At 35.6% G+C, this 21,133-nt stretch overlaps 1 protein-coding gene across 2 annotated transcripts in view; it reads left to right on the plus strand.

Moving 5' to 3' along the window:
- Nucleotides 1-3,194: 3,194 nt before the first annotated feature.
- The window catches only part of LOC149806913 (uncharacterized), an 89,681-nt gene continuing 71,742 nt past the window's right edge, over nt 3,195-21,133 (plus strand). The window contains exons 1-5 of one of the 2 annotated variants that reach the window (XM_089959620.1): nt 3,195-3,245; nt 4,378-4,504; nt 10,278-10,649; nt 13,107-13,237; nt 16,724-16,751. In XM_089959620.1, coding sequence (XP_089815746.1) covers nt 4,402-4,504; nt 10,278-10,649; nt 13,107-13,237; nt 16,724-16,751 — 634 coding nt within the window. In that variant the 5' untranslated portion in view covers nt 3,195-3,245; nt 4,378-4,401. The remainder of the gene's footprint in view (nt 3,246-4,377; nt 4,505-10,277; nt 10,650-13,106; nt 13,238-16,723; nt 16,752-21,133) is intronic. The other variant, XM_089959630.1, reaches the window with a different exon arrangement.

A 21,133-nucleotide genomic window follows, 5' to 3' on the forward strand; every position in this document is an offset into this window, starting at 1 on the left:
ATTGCATTCTCACTCCATAAACGAAAATTTTAGCCAAAGCTTATTTTAATTACAACACAACAAAGAAAATTGTATCCACTAATGCTACTATATATGGAAAGTCTAGAAATGTACCCAAGGATTCAGAATACAATTACTAGAGTTTGACATAAATGTACACCAGAGGGTCTACATTTGACACATTTTAAGATCTGCACAACCTGAGAGAGAGAGAGAGAGAGAGAGAGAGAGAGAGAGAGAGAGAGTGAGAGAGTTGTTTCGACGGTATCAGACACTTTTGGAAAGCTAAGGGAACTACTAATTCTAGAACAGCAAGGTTATGACAAAGAAAAAAGAACAAAAGAACAATATGGCAAAATTCTGAACAGTACATAACCGATTCAAACGTACTGTTGGACCATGCTGATGGAGGTGACAGTATGTTTTTGTTACAAGTGACATGGTTAATGAAACTGAGTTGTAGAGATGGATTAAACAACAACAGAAATTCAGTGACCCATTTAAAGTCGAGTTTAACATTGCCATCCATACCGAGATAATCACGAGAGGTATTCCAAAGGGTGATATAACGTAGTTATAAGGCGAAAAACGTTGTAGAGGACAAACATAAGTAAAAATTATGCAAAGAAAAAGAACCATGATCAATATCTTGTTTAAAGCATATCTGATAATTCTGTCCGATTCTCTGACGTTCAAATGACACGGATCAATTTAGAAAAGTTAAAAAAAAAAACAATAAACAAACAACCAATTATTTCGATACTCGTCTGTATGTTTTCCTTTCTAAGACAAGTCAATTAAATCTTACTCTTAAATTTACTTTGTTTACACCATTGACCGAATATTCGAGTAATAGAGCAACTAATAATATGTGACAATACGTGCAGCGAAAATAAAAATGCAGATTACTCCTAAAAAATCAGGCTATTACACTACTAATAATTCCAGGTAATGCTGATGCTGCTCTTTGGGCTAAATCAAACAAAAATGTGGCTAAATATTACAAAGCCTTTTTGATTATGTAAAAAAAAATGATTCACCTGGAGAAGGTAGAGTAGGTAAAGTTGTGTGGGTAGTTAGAGTTGGGGGAGTAGGTGGAGTTGGGTAGGTAGGCAGAGTTGGGGGAGTAGGTGGAGTTGGGTGGGTAGGTAGAGTTGGGGGAGTAGGTGGAGTTGGGTGGGTAGGTAGAGCTGTGGGAGTAGGTGGAGTTTGGTGGGTATGTAGCGTTGCATTGGTATGTAAAGTTGGGGAAGTAGGTGGAGTTGTGTGGGTAGGTAGATTTGGGGGAGTAGGTGGAGTCGTGTGTGTAGATAGATTTGTGTTGTCAGTTAAGAGTAGAGGGAGTAGGTTGAGTTGTGTGGGTAGGTAGAGTTGGGGGAGTATGTGGAATTGGGTTGGTAGGTAGTCCGCGCCGTCGTTGCACGAATGTAATAGGTCTCTTAACTGTGAGCCAAGTTATCTCTGTCACAATGGCTTACAGCCGCCGAACCCACTCTGTGCCACGCACGCTTGTTGTAGTCAAGGTCTCGGCAAGCAACATTTCCTGGGTGCACTGGTGCCTACACGGCCGCTCAATCAGAGTACGGTTGAATCGCTCCACAATACCCTGCGCACTAAGGTAGCCAGCTTCTCTCGCCTCACAAGCATGCCGTGCATGAACAACGGTTGCGACACGACATCAATAAACTCCTAGTCGGTGTCAGCCTATATTAGATTTCATCACTTTAGCGACCCATGTTTGTAGATACGTTCCAAAGCATCTGCGACTTTAAAAGCCTCCTTTGTGGCCAAGGGCTGAGCCTTTTTGCAACGGATGTCGACATCAGCTGCAGCTACGTTATCTTTGGACATACCCAAAGCAGCTAGCTGAGAGATTGGTTATTCTTGAAGCAGGACATCATATGTACCTGAACATCCTTAGTCGGTACGTTATCATATAGTGTATCATGTTCTGCATGAGCATACATGGCGTTTATAGTAAGAGGTAATTTTGTCACTCGATATGATTGTTTTCCTTCCGATTATTGCTTTTTAGGACATCAAGCTCGCGTGGAGCACCTGTGTACAAAGAAACGGGAAAGTATATGGCGGGCACGAACTGTCTAGCTTGTATACTGAGCTGTGCATCAATAACAACATATATTGTACGCGTTTAATACGCCTGACCAACTGTTTCTTCAACCTGCGGCGTTACACCTTCGATGGGTTTTTCTATGCTTCTTCCAGACCGATGGAACGTGTACTTTTGTAAAAGGTGCCAACGACAAGCAACGACACTTCCGTGTCCTTGAGAGAGCCCCTCGCCATTACCTTTTTGTACTTTTGTTACATTCTCTCTCTCTTTACAAATGTTACATATCCCTCTGTTTGCTTATAATATCATGTCTGTCTATCCATCATTTCATTTACTAATCTATGTATTATCTATTTCTATTTCTTAGCCAACTATCTACTAACTAACCTACCTACCCACCAATTATTTATCACCCATCGATCTACTGGTCTGCCTCGTTATCTCATTTTATTTATGGACCCGCCTTACTCTGTGTATCCATTCATCTATCATCTTCTTTCTGCAATACCTTCTTATGACCTTAGTACCTGCTTACTTGTTCATCCACTTACGGACTGAACATTTTTTTTTTAAAGTTCATTAAAAAAGAGACGGAAAAGAACTGTGCAAATGGTATAATCCGCAAAACGTTTCATACAATTTTCTGTCAGATTTAAGCAATTTTATAGAGGTGACGAATACCAATAAAACTGCCATAAACTTTAGCCTTAAAATACCCTCCTGACTAACGATCCCCATGAGAAATGTCCCGGGACTGTTGTCCTTGACATTCTTTGAACAAGGTAGCCTTTAGACCTATGCACCTTTGGAATATCATGATCAGAACAACATTGTTTAAAAACAAGCCTTTCCTATACGTAATCAAATGTTACTCAAAGGTGGCTGAGTTACTTGAGCTTATAATTCAGGTTAGTTTTACATACACGACTACTTCTGATCATTACAAAATCACAACAGGCAGTTTCGTTTAAATGTATTCTGTGAATTTTACTACGAATTTATATTTTTCCAAGAACGAGCTCGTCCTACTGACCCCGTTTAAATCGGGAAATTCCAGTTGTCTCGAGATTCGAACGTTGGCTGACTAATGATTCAGTGTCCTCAATTTTGGTTATGGTAAGTTGTCTCCCTTTTGCGCAATGGCTGTGTAGCGAAAAAACGGGTAAGACGGGTAAGAAATTTGATAAAGTTAAGATACTTTTATTAAAGGTAAATGGGATAGATGCACCGTTATGACAGAAATTGTGATTATATAATAAAAGGGAATATTCGCTATATCGCTATCATATAGCTTGAAAAGAAAAAAAAAATTGAATGTAAAAGTCTAAATCGAAAGTTGAGGTTTGTCGAAGATATAGCTAGGCCCCGAGGATGACTTGAACATTTATCATAATAATTCGTTAGTTCTATACGTTCAAACTCGGAAAAATGATGACAATACTTTGTGAATAAAAACATGTTTTATTATCTTTTTTCATAGTGAAAATTATATGTGTTCTATAAATAGCGTACATTGCCACTGAGATACCCAACTAGTCCTAATATAGCTCCAGGAATTTAAAATTTGGTAGATCCGATTTTCTTATTTTTCATAAAAATGTTCCGTTAAACTATCGACGAATATTTAGCCATTTGGTTCAGTTTCTCAACTATCAAATAAACATCTCGATATGTTCCTAAACATACTGAATTCGTTTCGAATAATTTCAGCACCATTCGTATCGACCTACAAAACAACACCATCTTATTCATCATATTCTACTTCTGCTTTTAAAAAAAATAATTTAAAGGTATAAGAACTCCATTAATATACAACGTCAAATATGAGAAAATCAAACATTTTGCAGACTTTTCTAATGAGAGGTAAGGAACAAAAATTGTAGCCTAGAAAGGCATGATAATGGTATTGTTTATAAGACTTACTTGATTTTAAAATCAAACTAGAGAGGATTTATCTCTGGATTATTTTAAAATAATTATCTGTTTTTGTCAAGTGATAAAATAAACAAATTTTATTCCAAGATGGTGTTTTAGTGACAGAAGGAATTTGTTGATATCTTACGCACAACTTAAATCAATGGTAAGCAAGTTCTTTATTTTCATTTTTTTCTTATTTCTTTCCAGTTTTATTTCATTTTCATGTGGTGCTACCTGTTGAAATAATGGGAAGTAGCAGACTTAGATTTTCCATTGTTTTCTTATGGAGCAAATATAATTACAAGAATACACTTGTAAGTTTTAAATAATATATATTTTTGGAAGAATATAAACAAATTGTTGATTTTTTAATAACTTATTTTCAGTTTAACAAAGTGATCTCAGACTGAATGGGTTCAGAGAGGAACCAAACTGAATGGAGAAAGAGTGCAGAAAGGGAGTGTACCAGTAATTCAGTGCCATTGACTGGAGATATTGGAGGAACATCACCAGGTAAAAACCAACAGTTCTATATTGTAAGACCATTAAAAGTTTAATTCAAAGCCTCCTTTTATATGGCTTCTAGTCTTGTACCCATTATGGAGCTAACAAGGCATTAACTCTACTATTGAAGAAGTGGCAGTTAAGATTTCTTTTATGATACCTCTTTCATTTCCAATTATTAGCGCCCCATTAAAGGAAGTTGGCATAACTGTATATAAGTCATGTCCATTTTTCTCCCTGTTCCTCCATCCTTCATTTGTCCTTTCATCATCCAATTGGTTTATGCATGAGGGGTAAATCATTAGAGATTTATGACCTGCCATAAAATGGTTTCCACAGGTTGTGAAGAACATGTGTGATCTCAATAGTCAAGTCACACTAGAAAAATTAACTCACCAACATACAAACTTCTTTTGACCATTTGATAAGAAGACTGTATGACCTTCAGCATATACAGCCTTTCATTTGGGCTAATATTTTATGGATAGTTGATGGCTGTGTACTTTTTCCATTTTGCAAGCAATGATTATTATTTAGGGATAGATATTCAACTAAAAGTAGCACAATAAAATGTACACTAAACCTATATATTTTTGAGTAATTTTGGATTGTTTGGATCCTTAAGCCAGATAAACAATATGTGGTTCTGGTTATATTGAAGAAAACAAATTAGGGTATATAGGATGTTACAACCTTTTTTTTTTGTTTAGTGGGATTTTTTTGGGGGGGGGGAGGTTCTGGACTGATTTAAACAAAACATAAGCTAGGAAAAAAACATCATTTCTATCCTGAATTTAACATTGATCATAATTACGTCCATTTGTTACTTTATTTTCTTCTCCTGAAATATTTTTCTTCTTTATTAAATTCGCCACCCCCAAAAATATGTATGGTTGGCAGGAAAAAAGTTGGGTCGGGTAACCAGTACCACACATAATGTTTTTGCCTTATCTACATAAAAATATGTAAAATCTTTACACCAGGAAGAGTGTTATATTATGGTCTTCTTGATATGGTTGCTATTAGCAATTCTGTTTCTGTATGACACCTTTAATTGTCCACAATCTACAGTTACCAAACATTGTGGATGGCATGAATATTGGGTAAGGAAAACCCTATTAATTTTGATGTCAGAAGATCAAATGATTAGGGTCAATGTGATTGAAAGAATAAAAAAGTTTAGACAGAATGACTTGATTTGTCCACCATCAACAGTTACCAATTTTTGTGGATTGCTTGTACTTGTAAAAAAATCAAGGATATGGGAGCTTTACATATTCATTTGCACAACTCTGGGACAAGCTCAAATTCAGCTCATCAGTGCTGATGTTTACAAGGTATTTGCATGCCATTAAGTCAGCAAAATTGAGTGGGGGGGGGGGGGCAGATGTTAACAGTTTACAATGCTTAATGTTCTGCAAGTTATTTATTCTGTGATCTTGCTACAGTTCAGATATCAGTAAGCTCGAACATACGTGATAATGTGAATATTCTTTTTAAAGCAAGCTTAGACAAGAAGGAATAAAAATCTATATTTGAACTTCTCAGTTATATTTTAATCTGAATATTTGTATGCTCGCTTTTAAGTCCTTGCCTGACCACAGGCAGTTTGTGCATTCAGATGAGCCAGGATTTCCAGCTCTGAACAATCAGAGCGATTGTTTTGATGCGTGTCACCAATTTCAAGTTGACTAAGTGATAATGGTTAATAATATAACTCGTGAGATTACATTGATAGGTGTTTTTGGACGTATAAAGCACCAGTCTCTAACATTTACCTACCTAGAAATCTACTACACGTTATTTACATGGTTATTACAGGAGACCGATACATACATTTTGGAAAATAATTAAATATAACCAGAAAAAGTGTTCACCAATCATTCTAAAAAGTTGGCTTCTCAGAATTTAGTTTAGATGCCAGTTGCTAATTTCATGGTGAAAAGTGGATGATTTGAAGCAGGTGTGTTGGTGGACAGAACACTCTCAAGAAAATAAGCAAATACTACATTAATTGACATTGGAAAATTTCATTTATGGAATCAGTTTTACCTTGTTTTCTGACTGGATATGAAACTGAAATCTACACAAGCAATTGAACTTTAAGTGGAAAAGTAGAACAAACCTTTTTTTTATGATATTGCAACTTGATTATAATTAATTTAACATAATTCTGTCCTGGATGTTTCCTTTTTCAGTTTACAGTCTTTTATCTAAACATCACTCTTCTTAAAATCTAGCCATTTTCCAAAACCTTTATCAACATTTCCATATCCATTTTTCAGTTTGTTGTTTTTGCTCTTCTAACTACAGTATATATCCATTCTAACCCTTCCATTCTTTCCTCATCTACATATAGTATTTACATATATCATTTTTGATAACTTGAATAATTGAGATGTTATTTTAAGGTGCAAACAAAAATAATAGGAAGTTCTATATTTGTAAAATAGATATACATGTAGTATGATTTCTTTCAAACATCCTTTACATTATTTTGTTGTAATTTTAGGTGATTAGGTCAAATTTCCCCAAGGGCAAGTTCAGTTTTTTAGTCATTATACACTGGGCAAGCTGACTTTATAAAATAATTTAAAGTAATGAGGGACATTGACTGAAAGAAGAAAAAGTTTCCACACAATGACTTGAGTTATTTATCTACTATCTACAGTTAACAAATTCTGTGGATGGCTTGCACTAATGGGATAAGGAAAAATACTGTAGATTTGGGATTTTAAAAGTCAAAGGTCACAGTCACTGATTGAAAGAACAAAAATGGTTTCTGCTTAATAAATGTTAGTTTTACATCACAAATAAAACTTTGCAGTTTTGGTAAAGAAGAAGCCTATTGAATTTGCTTTCCCAAAGGTAATCATGACTGCCAAAGGAGGAAAAATGGTTTCCACACAGTAACCTTAGTTCCACATAACAGACTTGAATCAAATTTTGTGGATGTCTTGCATGTGGATCAAGGACCTATCATTTTGGAGCCAAAAAGTCACAGAATAAGGTCACTTCTGAGAATGAATGAAGAAGTGGCTCAAAGAAAAATGTATTTTTTGTATAATATCTTTTATTCAAGAGTAAGTTCCTTGACCAAACTCTGTGGATAAATTGCACTTTGGGTAATAAACAAACCTGTAGGTTCTGGGGTCAGAGGTCACAGTCATGTTAAGTCTAACAAGAAAATAGTGGTTGCTGCACAGTAACTGTAGTTCAAGACTACATACTGGTCACTACATAGATGGCTATTAAATACAGGTTGGGATTTAATCAGAAGGAAACATCAGTAATTTCATACACATTGTGTTGCTTGGTCAACCTGGTTGCTAGATGAAGAACAAAGTTCATGTCAGGTCCTCATTCACAGCAGCAGTGGGAACAAAAATAAATACACAAGTCGGAAGGATGTAATGAAGATATCCTTGTAAAAGTAACTAAGGCAAGTCTAGAGCTTTAGTGCAAGAAGTATGGGATTCTGTACCAAATATAATATATAAACATATTGAGGATATCAGTTGATAACATTCCTAAGTGTGCATGATTGTATTTTCCTGTGTCAAACAGTGACGTTTCATCAATTTGGACCGCTGTCTTTTATATCATGACTTGCATCATAACCTTCTTCTCATCTATTGCTATGAGAAGGGATTACTCATAAGTTAAGAAATGTCTTTGCCCATGTTCAGAGAGAGAGAGAGAGAAAAGGAATTTAGACTCTCTAACAAGGGTGTCACCAATAACCGTGAAGATACGACTACATCTTGGGGAATGAGGTACGGAATCGCTGTAAGGAAAAGACAGAGCTGTTCTGACTGGAGCAACGAATTAATTCTTTGTAAGCCTGATTCACTATTTATACAGTTTTTCGTTCGCTCAGTGTTAGTGAGAACATGCCCCTTTGAACTTTTCCATGGCGATCGTGTGAACCATCTGCGCAATGCATCCAATATTGATATAATAATAATTTGTATGTTCTGCAGCTTCCCTCCAAGTCTAAATTGATGACATTTACATACGAGCGAAATGTATTTTGTGCTGACAATTTGTTGATATTTAGTTACGAGCGAAATGTATTGTATTATTGTATGGATTTCTGCACCTGCTTGTAAAGTGCGATCTTTATAAAATGGCATACAGTTATATTACACAGATATATAAATTTTATCTCCATATATTTTAGTGGAAAATTATTTTCAATATAAATTAATGAAAAAATTACTTTTAATACAATTTAGAATAAATTTCAATCGTAATACTTTTACTTAAAGTTCTGTCCTAATAGATAACATTCCTAAGTGTGCATGATCGTATTTTCCAGTGTCAAACAGTGACGTTTCATCAATTTGAACCGCTGTCTTTTATATCATGACTTTTTGTTGAAATTTTAGTGCCCAAAAATGGAAAAACGCACAGATTTCCATTCATTAGCTGAGCATTTCTTCACAATAACTAAGATAAATATTAATTGTAACACATTTACATCCTAAAATATGCAGTATGCTTGGTTGAAATTAGTGTCTTGCAAACAAGACAGTTTGCACTAATCAACCTGGCTATATATACGGATTCTTTTGCCTGGTTTCAAGTTGCAACTAGTTGTTTCAATTGTTATTTTTTGAAAATTCATCTTTTCAATGCTTTAAAAAAAAATTAAATTGGATTAAGGACCACATCAGTATATTTTGTTGGTATCTCTCATCTTTGAATGCTGATGTGTTGAAATGTCATTAAAGTTTGCAGTGAACTTTCAATTGAAATCTTACATTTTATGCTGTATCTTAAGGTGAGGACATTTTCAGTTCTTCTCCAAATTGAAGATAATAACTAAAAACATTTACAATATGAGAGCTCAGTTATTTTAAGCAGATAAGTGAAGTCAAAAAGTAGTACCACAATTCCTATTAAAGACCTATATGTATTGATGTACCAATACTGATTTGAAAGATATGTGTTCCAAAATGTATACCTGGACTTTAATGAAAATACACATGTACTACCAGTCTTAAAACTATACCTTAAAACTGTTCTCCTCAGTTCCCGTTGGGTGGATAGGGGTTCAGAAGGCCAGAAGTAACAAAATGTCAGTTGCAATGACATTTGCAAATATTTTCGGACAAAACATTGCAGCCAAAGCTTGAAAATGTATCAGATATATTTTGGATGTGACATTATGATTTCTAGGTCATTGAGGCAAGGATGAATAGTGGTCATGGGTGGGGGGTGAAAGGTGTTTGGAATATGTGATATAAATAAATTGGATTTGCAATGGTGAGCTATTGCAGTTGCTCTAGTTAAAGTTTTCCCCTCTGTTAAGCATCCAGAAGGTATGACATATACCACATTAAGGGTGGGGAGGTCAGTATTATAGGTTTTCTGTTACTCTTTTCTTTCTGCTCTATATCTTCAGAAAAATAGATGAAGCTTGGTGTATTTCATTTTCTGGTTGCCATAAAAATGCTAAACATTGTATGTGATATTTCATTAATTGCATCGAACTGGTGACCCTTGGATTAGAAGTCTGATGCTATACCAGCAGGACTTTTGTGGTTCCACAAATATATATATATATATATATATATATATATATATATATATATATATATATATATATATATATATATATATATATATATATATATATATATTAGCCAGTAAGTAGTGATATTACAAAATGCAGATTTTATCCACATTTACTTGCATATTGCTTGCATATTGTATAATGATGTTTATTTTGAAAACATAATATTGTGGGCTTAAGTTCTTTATTGTTTTATTTCAGTTACATCAGTTAGGGTGCGTGGAGAAATTAACATTATCAACAGTCGAGAAAATGGATTGCAAGTTCTCAGTACACAAGAATCAACTTCCCGACAGGAATGTGATGCACAAGCCCCTTCCACAAGGTATAATCCTGACTCACAGACAGGGTTAGCTCATGAACCACACTCCTCCAGTAATGCTGACATCCGTCAAGGAAATCAGTCCCAATTTCAGCCACTGTCACACCAGGGCACACACCAGCAACATCCTGATTTATTAAATCATGCACAGTGGCAAAATTTCCACCAACAGGAGCCATTTTCAAGCTATTCCCATCAACCACTGCCAAATTCAGTATTAAATCCACAGGAGCAAGGATTCACATATCTTGGTAATTGCTTCTCACAATATAAAATTGTTGACTGTATTTAACATTGACCTTTTTATGTCACCCATAATTATTTAGTTCATTAATAGGAATTAATCTTTCAAATACATTTTTTAAATGGCAATTATGATTGGAGTCTGGGCCCATGGCTTTGGGAGATTGTAGACAATCTTTTTTTAATGCATCTGCCATTCTAGCAGAGTGTATGATGCTATCACCCTGTCTGTCCATCTGTCCATTTCCTTTTCCTTTCTTGTATGATAATTTAAGTTCTACAGCACATACCATTACCAAATGTTTGTCAATTGAATTGCTTGTACTTTGGGTAATGAAGAATCCTATTGAGTTTGGGGTCAAAATGTAGAAGGTCAAAACCATTGTAACTGAAAGAAGAATAATGGCTTACTCACAGAAAACATTAGTTCTACACCACAAACCTAAACCAGACTTTGTGGATAGCATGTAATTGGGATGTAGGTAGAATCATATAATTTTTGTCACTGTAACTGAAAGAAGAAAATGGTTTCTGTGCAAAAATTTCATGTTTGTCAACCATGTACCATCACCATCATTTGTGATGATTTATACTGGTAGGTTGAGTAGACAAAGAAGCCTATTGATTTTGAGGTCACTAACTGAAAGAAGAAAAATGGTTTCTTCATAAATAGCTTTAATTCCAAAACCAAGACCAAACTTTGTGGAGGGCAGCTCTGAATATATGGAAAAAAGGTCTATTGACTTGGGAGTTTGAAGCTGTAAGATCCATGTTATTGTGGTGCAAAGAGAAGATGATTTTTGCAGATTTAAGCTTTTATTTTAGAATATGATGCTTAACCAAACTTTGTGGCTGTCTAACAACCCATAGATTGTGGGGTCTATAGGTCATGATTCATGGTAAATCTAATAAGAAAATGATGGTTTCTGAAAATAACTTCAGTACAAGATTGTATACCCTGACCAAATGTCCTGGTTGCTGAGACCCATTATACAAAAATGTCTATAGTGAACCAACCCTACTAATACCTTCATGAAGAACTATATTAAACACGGAGTGGGTTTATAATATGCTGTTCAGCCTTAAGGATCCCATAAAAAGTTCTCAATCACAGTAGGTTATTTTTAAAAAATCTGTAGTGATCATGTTTAAAATCTCCATTATATGATACCAAAATTAACTATCCCATTTTAAAGTATGTATTAAAGGCCTAATAATGTTTCCTACCTTAAATATTCTCAGCATGTTGTTTATGTTTTCTAATTTCATAGTGTTTGTTTTTGTAATCATATCATTATATATGTTTTTATATCTTATAGGTGTTGTCTAATGTTGTAAAGCGCTTAGAGCTTCTAAAGATTAGGCGCTATACAAAGTCCTCATTATTTTTATTATTATTATTATTATTATTATTATTTTTATTAAATACATATGGAGATAAGTAGTGATTTTATAGGTCTAAGTCATAGGATGGGATGTTGGCAGGATATGAAAATCCAACCAGACAGTGCGATTTTTGTGAAGTCAGTTGAGCAAATACATTGTCTCATTTTTAGGATTTGATTCTGTTCTGAAACCTTGCAGAGTAGTTAATGCATTCATTTTTTTTATCACTGTGAATGGGCTGAGACAACTGCAGCTGTAAATGGGGCATTTATCTTGTAAGTTAATTGAACATACGTTAATACTAATTTAATATAAAAGCAATACTAATAAAAGACAGATAACATTATACAAGTGTTTTAGTATAATTATAGCAGTGCCAGAATATAACCTTTTTTACAATCTCTGGTTGAAGCATCCTATGCCTTATCTCATCTGTAGTGAATTAAACATAAACTGATAATCAGTTTTGTTCATTGAGTTACATTTTACCCCTTGTTCTTGTTTTCTTAATAACTTAATTAATCTGTCTACAAGTTCATTATATATATATATATATATATATATATATATATATATATATATATATATATATATATATATATATCCCCTCCTCCTCCTCCCACCACAAGTCATTTTATGAAGTAGGATATTTATTTATTTATGTCAATACATGTGTTCTTATGGCAGTCACATTTCATTTCGAACAATTTTATGTCCTTATCTTTATTCCACACTTGTATGAGTTGTTGTCATTGGGAATGGGATCAAAAGTATAATATCTAGCTGTTAGAATATATTTACACTGAGACATGTTTTAAATTATTTGCATTTTGGATCATTTTTAAAGGTTTTCTTTAAAATTAGGACAACTAATGCCTATTAACAATGCTGTATAAACTGTTGAGCAATTAATAGTCAGCCATTATCTTTATAAGTACACATGCATGAGGCATACACCCTTAGCCTTGCTTTCTATCAGCAAGTTCATGCAATTACCCATGTTTCTTTTCATTATCAATGATTGTTAAAGTAATTTATTAAAATTACTGTCTCAGATTATGATGATATTTCACTTGCAGGTGATGGGGTTCATAACTGCCAGATCTGCAGATCCATTGTTTTATTACCAAACCTTAAAATGCATCGTCAGCAGTGTTCAGCACAGTCTGGTGTACATCAGAATGAAAACTGTCTTAGGCCCAAGGACCAGGTATAATCCAGCTTCAGCTGTTTAAAGATTCATTTCTGTATATAGCCTATTATGTTATATCTATCTTCCCATAAGAAAAAAAACAGAACTTATTTCATTCCTCTTGTTCAAATTCATTGCTTCTATTCCTAGGTTTTGGCCATATTGCATGACAACTGCAGTTTGTGTCTTAATGATGGTCCATCCTACTGGCATCAATGCTGAATAGGCATTTAGCTCAGGCAAGGTGTATTACAAAACTGCAGTGATTTGCATTAAGTTTTGCATTTGGCTTGTCAAACAGCAATTTGCCTGCATAGTCATATCAGTTTGTATTAGGTCACTAGTATTGGTAATCCTGATGCATATTTTAATGTTAATTTTCCAATAAAGCATCATCAAAGACAAGATAATCGACTTTCTCATTGTTTCTTCTACTACTGTGTTGCAGATCCAGCCCTCTCAGGCTAAATAATTTCTCCCCACCTGTTTAGCAGTTAGAGTTATCTCCCCTTGACACCAGGCTTGGTGCTAAAGCCAATGACTTCTTCATTTACTACTTCTGCTCATGTACATGCCTGATTTAAAAAAAAAAAAGGAAATAATTTCTCTATTTTTTTATCACTCCATATATTATTCCTGCTTTGATATCATAGAAAAAAATGTTATTTTTTAAAAACTATTTTCCTTTTATGCCCTGTCAGAGGGGGCCAACACATCAATGTCAAGCTGTTTTTAGTCTGAAATTATTTTCTGCAATTATTGTTGACAATGGCTACTTGAGAGTACTTGAATGTTTTAGAGGTGGTCTGTGTAAATGTTGATTACAGTTCGGTATTTAGCTCTACTGGTCATCAACCATATGAGTTTATGGGATGGTCTATTGTCCATCTACCTGTTAACACAAATTTATTATCACTACTTCTCCTAAACTACATGGAGGATTGCCATGAAACTTTGCATACAGATTCATCTCCTAGTACAGTTAGTCCTAAATGAAAATGGCATTGCTTGGACATTCAAAATGGCTACCACACCATGCATTTGTAAAATAAAATTGTATTTGCTACTCCTGAATTGAGTGGATGGCTACATCAACATGGGGTTTTCACTAAAAGACTTATTATGTCCAGTTGATCCTAAATGGTGCTGATCTGACATTTAATATGGCCATCATAGTGGCCATCTTGAAAATCTTTTGTGGCTATTGTTCATGAACCAAATGTAATATTTCCTTGGGGTTTTCCTTGGAAGACTTCTTATGATGTCTGGTTGATCCTAATGAAAATTTTGCTCCTCAGACATCCATTATGGCCACCACAGAGATCATCTTGACAATCTTGTTATTTCTGCTCCTGAATGATCATATCAGCCTGGGGTTTGTACTGAAAAACATTTTATGAAATCTTGTTGGTTTTAAATGAAAATGATGCCAGTGCCAATGGCCATCTTGAAATCTTGTTATGGCTACTTCTTCTGTCTACATTAAAAATCCAATTCACACATACACCATGGCAGTCATGAAAATCTTGTTATTGTTTCTCCAAAAAAATAGTAAGTCTTGTCAGCATGGAGTTTCCGTCAGAAGACTTCTTATGTAGTCTTGTTGGTCCTAAATGAAAATACTGCTGATCAGACATCCAAAGCAGTTAATTTGAAAATCTTGTTATTACTGAAGAAGATGGTTTCAGTACTCTGTAGTTATAGCAAGGAAATGGTCTTAGCTTGAATTCCTGTAATTCATTTTGGTCATTAGATCATTAGTCTCCTCAAGGGACTTATGTTATTTATTTTCTTTGACTGCAAAGTTTGAAACAGAAATATGGTAATGCATTATTTTTTGCTGTGAGAAATCAGTAAGGAAAAGTACACAACAGGGCAGAAATGATCTTAGAGACATGTTGCAAATTGACAAGTTCTTCTTTATAGCATAATTAACAGACCATTAGGCAATTTAGCCACACATTTCATGCTTGAGAAATGTTGTGACTTATAGAATATTTTATTGACTTACCATCACAAGCTCAGTCTACTTAAAATGTTTGAATGAATCATTTTGAAAAATCTAAAATCAAGCTTAAGGTTTCTTAAATTTGATCATACATATTTTTATTCCAATACTGTTTGATTTAAACACGTTTTATTGTTGCAGATGTTACACATGCAAAGGGATCAGAGCACAGGTTCTGTGGTCACCTCATAAAATGTTTTGTTGCTTGTTAAATTACGGTATCATATTACCATCTAGATATATTCCAATCAGTTGCTTGATTTATTTTTGGAGTATATCTGTAATCAGATTAAATTTCAAATTAGTATGCATGCTAAAATTAATTTAAAAGAAAATGGTCAAAAACTTTGATAGTAATGGGGGATAGAGTTATAAATATTATTCATAACCTCTTGGTACAGAAACCAGGAGCCAGTGGTTGCTTAGTTGGTAGAATGTCACATTTTTAATCCAAGGGTTGCTGGTTCATTAGCTCTGTAGTGCCCTTGGGGAATGGGTCCTACTGGTAGCTTCCATTTAGCATGATATAGTCAGTTGTGTGCTTGAAGTGCCATTAAAGATTAAAGTTGCTGAAAAAATACCAACCAACAAAAAAAACCCCAAAGATACAGTTTTAGGCCAGTGCATATTAATGAAGAGATATTCATTAGATTGGTTGAACTTGCTACCTTTCTGTAGACAGTTTTTCTCATCTGTACAGCTTTGATGGGTGAAACACGTGTATAATTTTTAAGCCTTTAATGTTGGCAATAATTTTCAACAAACTATAGTAAATATGTAAGCTGGGTCAGCAATAGCAGTCCTCATCTTGTCATGATGGCTGTACTGTGGAGCTGGTCATTTGTGCATGTTTGCCCATATACTTTAGAAACTTAATTTGCAAGCAATATTACTTCTCTAAAATTGCATATAGCTGATTAGTTTTTCATTTTTTCAATCTTTTTTTTTTACAGTTACAATCATTACTGTCAGCATATATGTAGTCTTTAAAATAGGAAAACAAGAACTACTTCCATGACTCACATTGGACAACCCCAATGCTTTTTTTTATATAAACATATTTTGCCATCCCCTTCCCCCATCTTGATTGCAACCCCAAATTATTTTTAACCAAATTTTAAACATGCAGTCACAGTGTAAGAACATTTAATGTATGTAATATCTACATGCTGTAACTGCAGCAGTATTTAATTTATTTGACCATATCCCAGGCAAAAGCCCAAAAACTATGCCCTCTTTAGTGGATTAGGAGAAAATAAAGCTGTGGATATGGGATGGATAGATGGAGGGTTTCACAATAGCCCCTACTGAAATGTCGCTTTCAAATATATATATATATATATATATATATATATATATATATATATATATATATATATATATATATATATATATATATATATATATATATATATATATATCTGTGTGTGGGTGTGGGTGGGTGTGTGCTGCTGTCATTACAGTTTTTATTTATATTTGTGTTTCTTGTATTTCAGATACAACCAAAGATACCAGCTCCCCCTGGTTAGTGGAAAATCTGTCAGGGATTTTTGTTCCCTCATGTTTTTCATATTAACTTATGATTTTCCATGATAAATCCTGATATCATTTACTGTTAGAATCTGAAACCCTTTTCTCTGTGCCATATATCCAATAGTTATATCTCATAATTCATTACGTATATTTACATGTTCCCAATAATGTTTTCTTTTGCATTTGTAATGTCTGGACAAAAACATATTTTAATTTTTATACATTTAATCTTTGACACACCCACCCGCCATGAGATGCAGATAATTTGGTGAGTTTCAACCCAGATATAGATAGATGGGTGAATGATCTGACATAGGGTATTGCAGTATTCCTTTGGCAGAGTATGCCTGGGATGAAAAATCAAATTTGAGACTCTTCAAAATTCAGATTTTAATTCTATCCTTTCCATATCATCCCCAATCCTGTGTTTTCTTGCCTTTGAGGAATATTGCCAAAGTGAGATATAGCAGAAAATAGTAGTGACATTCATTGAAAAAAATTTGAGCAAGATGGAAATTCTTCTTGAAAATCAGCAAAATGTTATCTTGTCAAGGGCTGCCAGACAGGGTATTGTTTGTAGCCTTTTATAGTGAGACCTGCCTTGATGGCACCATGTGTGTCCCTTGCTAATCATAAACAACCATAATTTCTCTATTTGTTATCTTGTTCAACCTCTGTTTCAAGGGCACTTGCCCACAAAAAACCACAAAAATTTCTGTGGTCCCTTGAGTGCCTCTTATAGACAGGTTTCATTGCACATCAGATTGACATTAGTGGGTTACTAGATTTTAGCACTTGTTTGGTCCGAATGCACAGGCCATAAGGAAGACTTTTTATTAAATGCTAGGGGAGGCACCTGGTCAGGAGTAGATACTGTTGAAACTTAGTTGTTTTAGAATACAGGTCCATTTTTATGTTCGCTTCCAGGAATGTAGATTGAGTATTCAAGATGCTGGACTTGTTTAATGGTAACTTTTGTAGGTTGGAAGTTATTGGTGAATTCAGAAAATATTTTCAAATTGGCATCTGTTTTAATCCATTTTAATTCTTTTTTACCAATGCATCTGCACCAGCTTAAAGGTCTCTAGATTGCCTCATTGAGGAGCTTTTGCTTGGGTCTTCCCATGAAAATATTGTCATGTGAAAGTGCCATTGTAGTGCCCATTGCAGTTCAATTAATTCATAAAAAGTGTTGGTTGTTGAATACAAAATTGTTGTTGTTGTTGTTGTTGTGGGGTTTAACGCCATTTTCAGCACACGATAGGCTATACATGGCGGCTAGTATTAATAGTGGAGGAAGAACCTGGGAAAACCCCGGAAAGAACCACCGACCCACAAGAAGCTACTGGCAAGCTTTCTCACATATCCACATTGGCTGAATCCAAGACTCGAACTGCCACAGACAGAGGTGAGGTGGCAGTGATCCACAGTGGAGAGCGCTTTAGACCACTCTGCCACTTGGGGCCCCTACAGAGTTGTTAACTTTACAATATGCTCAACATTGAACCAAATACACTGCAGTACATAGGAGTGGAAGGATCATGTCGACCACCATACCAGTCCAGCCAGCCATGCCAACCCAGCCAGCCATGCCAGGCTATCATTTTTGCATCTGGACTGTCCCCTAACCACCTTTCATATGTTTCTAGTGCAAAAGATTTTCAGCAGTGCTTGCTGACAGCGGCATCTTTGCTGTATGAAATGACATATTCCAGGACATACCCACTGGAGGATGAAGACACTCAAGTCAGTGATCATTCTGACTTAGTCTCCTGATAATTCTGATAGTACCATGGGAAGAAAGTGGCCATAGAAGAAACTTTTTGTGTCCTACCCCCAGTGGAATGACCTCCACCACTGATTACAAATATAAAAATTATAAACTCAAGGCTTTGGTTGATAAGGACAAAGATCCTTCACAATTATACCTCTTTCTTTGAAGATTGTGGAAATAACCAGTGCTTGTCAGAAAAAATTAATGATCCTGGTAATAACAAGGCATGTTTTGTGGCAAGTCAACTTATGACCACCTTTTCTCCATATTGGTACAGGTTGCAAATTAACACCTTTCATACAGATGTACCCAGCCTTGACAAAGATTTCACTGCCATAAGTGTATCATCCCCTTTCTATTAAAAGATGGACAGACAAGTTTTCAACACCACTTCAAAACTTGTACGGAATATGGTCTAAATTTTCTTTCTATTAGATTTGGTTTCTCTCACAGTGTACCAGTGTAGCAGAGAAAGGCAGAAATGATCACCCTTGGGATGCAGTCAGTTGCATTTCCAAAGTCATTATTAGGGTGGCCCATCACGCTCTGGCTAAGCCCTAACAGCCTCCTCTAACCTAGATATGATATGATAGTATACTCTTTTGCACTCTGCATCACTCAAACCACACCATGTAGTGACCTTGCACACCCTTTCACCCCCTTTCACCCTTCCTTTTGGGTCCTCCTTTGTACTGGTGTGGTGTATAGAGGAAATTAGAAAACAAGCAGTACATAATCCGTTCTTGGCTCACCCTTGTCATGAGCAGCCTCAGAGACAGGATGACGCCTGTCAGAGAAATGATACAGGTTATACTCAGACATGACAACCTTATAGAGGCAGAGCAAGCAGCCAGAGATCATCTAATCCTATTTCGCACAGGCAGGTAGGGAGGGGAGAGAGAAAAGTGGTTTTCTCCTCCTCTAGGCCTCCTAACCACAAACAATGACTTATCTCCTCTACTGCCTCCTGCCTCCTGACAACCATCAGCTGGGTGCCAGACTCCTTTTATGCCACAGCTCTTGGGTCATTGGTTGATACAATTGTTTTCAGAGGGGCTTCACATCTCATTTAACCAGCCCTCCACCCTCTCATCAGTCCACTCCAACCAACCCCATGAAGGCCAATATATTGCAGAAGGAGATAAAAGCATTACTAGACAAAAGGGTGGTAGAGATGGTTCAAAAAACAGCATCTCAGGGGTTCTGTTCCAGGCTGTTCTTGGTCAAGAAAGCCAGTGATAAATTGCACCCAATTATAGATTTAACCAATCTCGTCCTATTCATTAAAGCCCCAAAATGGAAACAGCAAGGTCCATACATTTATGCATATGACAGCAGGGTCTTTCCATTTGTCTGTATAGTCTATCAATTACACAATACGTATGGACCTGTCAGATGCATACTTCCACATTCCTATCCATGTAACATCAAGAAAATACCTGTGTTTTGCTTACATGGGAGCATTGTATCAATTTTGTGCCCTTCCTTTTGACCTCAACCTCAGCCCTTCGGCATTTAGCTGAACATTTAACTCAGCTATTGTCCTATTTTGCAAGACATCAGGAATTCTGTTGGAAGCTTGCTACTGGACTTTGAGATGGTCAGTGGCAAGTGGACACAACAAGAGAGAACCGTTCATCTTAACCTTTTGGAATTAAAGGTAATCATCAAATCCTCCCATCTTTGACAAGACTGTCTTCATTCAAAAACAGTCCTAATAATGTCTGACAATTCAGTGGTGGTCACTAACCTTTTGAAACAAGGTGGAACGAAGTCACCACAAGAATGTGTGTTGACATGGGAGTACCTTCATTGGTGTTCCCAACATCAGATATAAAGCATTCAGGTATGATACATTCCAGGCAGACTTAATGTTTTGGCTTATTCTCTATCAAGGGGTTGACAGCTACTGCACACAGAGTGGTCCCTCCATCTATCTATCTTCCAAGTGTGTAACCCATGGGTTGCAACAAGGTAGAACAACAATTAAGCTTCCTGAATCCAAATGCTGTTGATGCAGTTTCAAATGACAGAGAGAATCTAGACCTATGCCTTCCTCCCAGCATTTCTGATTCCAAAAATTAATCCAGAAAATGAGGGGCACAGATTGCAAAATAATTTGGTTCCCCTTCTCTGATGGAAAAAGTCTTGGGTTACCAGGCTGCTCAAATTGATGACAGACGTGAAGAACTCCTAGTGATCCTGAAACGTCTTAAACAGCCAGTCACTATTCTTTCACCCTTGTCCATAGAAACATTTGTTGCATGCATGGGACTTGTCTGGCAGGCCTTGAACAGAAAAAACTTCCATTCTTCATTTGTGGAGAGGTTCTCATAAGCTAAATGGCCCTCCACTTTAAAAGTATACAAGGGAAAATGATGCATTTTTTGTGACTGTTGTTGTGCAAATGATGCCATACCACTATCAGCCTCCATTCCCCAGCTGCTGAACTTCTTTCCTTTTCTTTTTGAATGATAGAAGCCAGCACTGATAACCATTAAGGGATATTGCTTCTTTGATTTCTGAGACTATCTGATGTTTATCGCTAAGAATAGGTTTCTGCCTGCTGACAACAAGAAAGTAACTTTATGGCCCTTCT

The sequence above is a fragment of the Sinohyriopsis cumingii genome, chromosome 1, assembly GCF_028554795.1.
Source record: "Sinohyriopsis cumingii isolate HCF-2022 chromosome 1, ASM2855479v2, whole genome shotgun sequence".
Taxonomy (NCBI): Eukaryota; Metazoa; Mollusca; class Bivalvia; order Unionida; family Unionidae; genus Sinohyriopsis; species Sinohyriopsis cumingii.